The following is a 5,793-nucleotide window of genomic DNA, read 5'->3' on the forward strand; positions in this document are numbered from 1 at the left end:
CATAATGGCATATCTGATGAATGGCTGAGCAAGTAAAAAACCAAAGAACAAATGTGGAAGCAGAAACAGGAAGACACACCACCAGCTTCAACTAGAGAAGCCCAGCAGGGTACAGCACTGCACTGCTCCCCGCAACAGTCCCAGCAAGGCAGGGGGATGGGAAGGGGAGGCAACCAAGGCTCTGACAGGTATATAATACTGTATTTATTTCTTACAGGTCTAAAGTGAACGCGGCAAAACGTGATCAGCCACAATTCATTTGGCACGGTCGGGCACTTCCATCACATGTCTATTATTAAACAGACACTTTCCTATCTATTAAAACGGAAAATTAGGCAGCACAGGCAATGCACATCTCTAACCACAGGCAGAGGCAAGGAGTTCTCTATAAGTTCAAGGCCAGCCTGGTCTACATACCAAGTTCCAGACCAGGCAGGGCTACAGAGTGAGACTCAAAAAACAACCAAATTTCACACGGAAGTGTAACTAGCCATGTCTCCACAGTGCTCAGCAAATCGAGTTTTTCTTACCTCCACTGAAGAACGGGGAGTCACAAAGAACCGACTGAATTCATCCGGGCTGAAATCTCCAAAAATATACTGAAAACAATAAGAATGCTTGATTACATAAAATATGCAAATTACTCATTTTTCAAATGCTATATATTTAATGTCCGTCCTATAATATTTGGATTAGAATTCCCCAGATCCTTCTGAAGTAAACAAACGGGAGGGCAAGGGCTGCAAACTGAGGTTCCTAGGAGCAGTATTTCCCAAATACAAGGAAGAAAATGTCAACCTTTTCTGTAACTTGTCAAGAAAGCTTGTCTAACGCATGTGCACTGCGCCCCGAGGCTGTGGAGTCCACCAGTGGAAAAGACTGGCTCAGCAGTACCTGCAATTCATCTCTCGCCTCCGCCGGCTTTCTGCCAGTCCGGTTACTACCTCCACTCGGGTTTTCCTGCCGAGCACACTGAAGAGAGCTAGAGACAACCAGGTTCTCACAGGTTCTGGTGGAAGACCAGGAAGTCAACACAAGTGTAGGAGATCCTGACTGGTGCTTTATCTTTTCATTTTTTTAGTTTTTTGAGACAGGGTCTCCCGTAGCCCAGCTGGTCTGGCACTCACTGTATAGACCAGGCTGGCCTTGATCTCACAGAGATGTGCCTGTCCCCTAAGTGCTTAGAGGTATGCACCACCATGCCCAGCTTGAGGACTGGCAATCTTTAAACAGACACGCAAACACACACTTGAACAGGGTATGCAGACACCCATTAGAGAGATGCAGTCCTTTAGCTGGTGGGCCAAGTATAACCAGGCACTGCTTGCTTGGTGAAACTGCAGTTGAGTCTGGCAAGTGCCCACTGGTTCACATGGTCCTGGGGAGTTTGAAGAAATCCCACACTGACAAGAATCAGCAAATTTCCACAATACTTATCTGCTCCTTCATTCATTCAACTTGGACACATGTAGAATCTACTAAAAGCAAAACTCAGGATGGGGGGTGAAAACAGAAGCAGAGCTGTGAGCTCTGCTAAGAGCTTACGGTCTAGTAATTACAGGAGATGATACACGAGGTGTCTTACAAATAATTTGCAACTAAATGTTACGGTTGCAACTAAATGTTACAGTAAATAATAGTCTTCCTACTGTCAATGCTAAAGCTGGCAGCCAATTCTGCTGTCCTGAGGGCCTGTCTTCCAAAGTCATAAACACACATGAAAAACAAAAACATGGGGCTGGGGAAATGGCTTAGTGGTTAAGAACACCCGCTGCTCTTGTAGAGGATCTGGGTTTGGTTCCCTGAGCCCACTGACATCTAACACCCTCCATATCTCCAGGTACAGGGGATCCAGCACACTCTTCTGACCTCCACAAGCACTGCACGAAATGGATGCACTTATAATACATATGGGCAAGACACTGATGTACATAAAATAAAAATAAATTTAAAGTGTTCACATTAACATTCACATATACTTCAAGTCCACGAAGAAGTAGACCGATGGTAATGGTGGCAGTAAACTGAGATGCAACACGGCTTATAAGTCCTCTCTTCAAATACCTCATGAACTTATCACACGCAACACACTTAACGCCACTCACAAGTGATGGAAAAGGAAAGAGATGAAAGGAAACAGGAGAAAAACACACAAGTTGCCATAAAAAAGGAATTAGGAGAGAACAGCAAAGTCTGGAAACCAGACTACTAAACTTAAATTACTAACTCGAAAACTCATTAAGTTCTAAGGAAAGAATCAATAAGCCTATAAAAGAAATAGGGTAATGTCTTGAAAGATCAAGAAAAAATATGTTTTCTAGAATTCTCGGGCACCATTCACAGAATTCTACCCCATGGTCCTATCACGCAAATGGAAAACAAGAAACAGTGGGCCTGGTGCTGCACACCTTTAACCCCAACACTTGGGAGTCACAGGCAGGTGGGTCTCTGTGAGATGGAGGCTAACCTGGTCCACATAGCAAGTTCCAGGTCAGCTAGGGCTACAGAGAGACCCTATCTCAAAAAAAAAGAAAAAAAAAATCCACAGTCTCCTGACATAATCAATCCTATTTTCAATGCTTGAAACTCATGAGTTTTTAAAAGTGAGCTGTTAAACCTCGCCAAAATTTAAGTCTCATTTCAGTTCTGTGACTGAAGCCAGCAGATGGGGTTCTAAACATCTGTGCACAGCACCCACTCTGGAGAAGCCTTGGTCAAGATCGCTACTTCCCACTTCCACCCATGTGCTCATAGCAGATAAGCTACACATGCCTTCTTCCTGTGTGCCCTCTGCTCATACTCAAACAGGAGTTCTGTAACCCAGTAATTTCATGAAAGAACGCCTGATGCTTGGGGAGTTCACTGTCAAAGGTTAGGAGAGATCAAGTTACTAATATCTGAGGCCATTAGTAATCAATGGGAGTTTCCTACAATTGTACTGGAAACATTAAAAAGTGATGTATTTCTGTGTAGGCAAAGTAACTGGTATCTGTGGTGACTGTGAACACTTTCCCATCAGCATCAAATGTATTTTACAGGTCACAATGCCACTTAGACTACAGGAAGCATTTCTATGAAAAGCATTATCACCCACTTTACTGCAAAAAGTAAGCAGAAGTATTGCTTGCAAAATAAATTTTAACATGGTTTAAATGTATTGAGAGGAGGAAAAGACAAAATTAATATGCTAATAAAACTACAAAGCTGGGCGTGGTGATGCACACCTTTAGCCCCAGAACTTGGGAGGCAGAGGCAGGAGGATCTCTGTGAGTTCAAGACCAGCCTGATCTACAGAGAGTTCCAGGACAGCTGGGGCTACATGGAGACCCTGTCTCAAAAAGCCAAAAAAAAAAAAAAAAGAAAAAAGAAAAAAAGCTACAAACCCAAAGACCAAAATCCCACTGAGTGGACATAAGTAGATTGCCCGCCCTTCATGCCATGCCACCTGATGACAGGTTGCAGCCTGCTTTGTGACACTCAAAAGTCTGAAGGATGCCAGGCATGGTGGCGCACGCTTTTAATCTCAGCACTTGGAGGCAGAGGCAGGCAGATCTCTGGGTGAGTTCAAGGCCAACCTGGTCTACATAGTGAGTTCCAGGACAGCTGGGGCTACAGGGAGACCCTGTCTCAAAAAAACCAAAAAAAAAAAAAAAAGTCTGAAGGAAATGTCACAGTCAGTTGTTAAAACATTCTGGTTCCACCACTTCCTACTCTATAAGCTTTCTGAATTTTTCAATCAAAATTATTGTTTTTACATTTATTTGTGTGGGTAAACACTCAGGCCACAGTGCACAGTGGAGGCAGAGGGCAGCTTGTGGGAATCAGTTCTCCCCTCTACCACATGAATTCTGGGGACAGGACTCAGGTAGTCAAGCTTCATAATAAGCATTTTACCCACTAATCCATCTCGCCGGCCACCAATTAAACTTATTTAAGACACCAGGCATGGTGGCACTTACACACAACTGGAGCACTCAGGAGGCTGAGACAGAAGGATCACTAAAGGAAAACATTATTTTAGGGAATCTATTCAGGCACTATTATTGACAGGTTAAATGGATGGATGGATGGATGGATGGATGGATGGATGGATGGATGGATGGATGGATGGATGGATGGTTGGTACATACAGACACATCTAGATACACAGATGGGCTAAGATGGCTCATCAAATAATGATGCTCACTTCCCCTTAAGGTTGATGTCCTGAGTTGGAGTTCCACATGGTGGAAAGAGACCTGACTTACAAGCTGTCCTCTGACTTCCATATTCACTACGGTACACAGGCACGAGCAAACACACAAATAATAAATACAGAAACGAGTAAAATAAATGGGGGTGGGGTGGGGGGGTAGAGATAACTCAGTGGTTATCCTCCAAGCCTAAAGATAAGAGCTCCACCACAGAGATCTCTACATGCTAGAAGGAGAGAAGCAATTCCTACAAGTTGTCCTCTGACCTCTACATGCATGCCATAGAAAGTTGGTGCAGGCATACTTTATCATTAATCACTATTAACTAAATGTAAAAAGATGGGTAAATAATTGAGTCACTGTTATCAAAGAGAGATTGGGGCTTGCTCCTCCTCAGACAAGCCCATGTCATTAGGATGCCCAGAGCCTGGGCTCACAGTGCCACAGGACACCAAAGTCACAGACTGGACCTGGCTCCCAGCTTGGGGAGGAGAAAGAGCTTCCATGAAGAACATTATGACATCAACTAACGACAACGGAATATGGACAGTAGGTCAGAAAAGCACTGTGCCTTCAATTATTTACCTACGTGGCACTGGTGCCTCTGGCTATGTAAGACACTGTCTAACTCCTAGGGCACATATTCCAGAATTTAGGGTAAACGATCATACATCATCTGCACCCGCACCTCAACAGGTTTGGAAGGAGGGAGGGAGTGTATGACAGTATATGCGTACAAATATGGTTTGCATGTATCTGTGCATTTGTGTACAATGACTAAATGAATAGGGTTAAATCACAACAGATTGATCTGGGTAAAGGAATCCCATTGTGTTCTGTTTACAATGTTTCTTCTTGCAACTTTTATAAATTCGGAAATTAATTCCAAATAAAGAGTTTTTTTTAAAGTAGCTAAGGGGGCTGGAGGTGGCTCAGTGGTTAAGAGCACTGGTTGCTCTCACAGAGGACCCCAGTTCAATTCCCAGCACCCACATGGCAGCTAACAACTGTCTGTAACTCCAGTTCCAGGGGCTCCAACACCCTCTCTTCTGACCTCCATGGACACTGCATGACACAGGTGCACTTACACATGAAGGTAATACATTCATACACATAAAAAATAAAAATAAATATTTGAAAAAAAATAGCTAAGGGCCAGGTGTGGTGGTACGTACCTTTAATCCCAGCACTCAGGAGGCAGAGGCAGGCAAATCTCTAAGCACTCGAGGATGGCCTGGCCTACATATTGAGTTCCAGACCAGTTGGGGCTACAGGAGACCCTGTCTCAAAAAGAAAAAAGAAAAAAAAAAAAAAAGCTAAGAGCTGGAGGGCTGAAGAGATTGCTCAGTGGTTAGAACACTTGCCACTCTATCATGAGAACTGGCGTTTGTATCCCAGCACCCATGTTGGGCCACTTACAGATGCCTCTAACTCCAGTCCTAGGGGATCCAACACCCTCTTCTGACCTCCAGAAGCAGCTGCTCACACACATAAAAGATAATCTTTTTTTTTGTTTTTTTTGAGACAGGGTCCCCCTGTAGCCCCAGCTGTCCTGGAACTCACTATGTAGACCAGGCTGGCCCCAACTCACAGAGATCCG

At 44.0% G+C, this 5,793-nt stretch overlaps 1 protein-coding gene across 1 annotated transcript in view; it reads right to left on the reverse strand.

Moving 5' to 3' along the window:
* Nucleotides 1-5,793, reverse strand: part of Usp10 (ubiquitin specific peptidase 10) — a 60,417-nt gene that overhangs the window by 33,437 nt on the left and 21,187 nt on the right. Inside the window, exon 3 of the mRNA XM_017796864.2 lies at nucleotides 531-599. Coding sequence (XP_017652353.2) covers nucleotides 531-599 — 69 coding nt within the window. The remainder of the gene's footprint in view (nucleotides 1-530; nucleotides 600-5,793) is intronic.

Source organism: Nannospalax galili, unplaced genomic scaffold (genome assembly GCF_000622305.1).
Source record: "Nannospalax galili isolate Female #2095 unplaced genomic scaffold, S.galili_v1.0 scaffold933, whole genome shotgun sequence".
Taxonomy (NCBI): Eukaryota; Metazoa; Chordata; class Mammalia; order Rodentia; family Spalacidae; genus Nannospalax; species Nannospalax galili.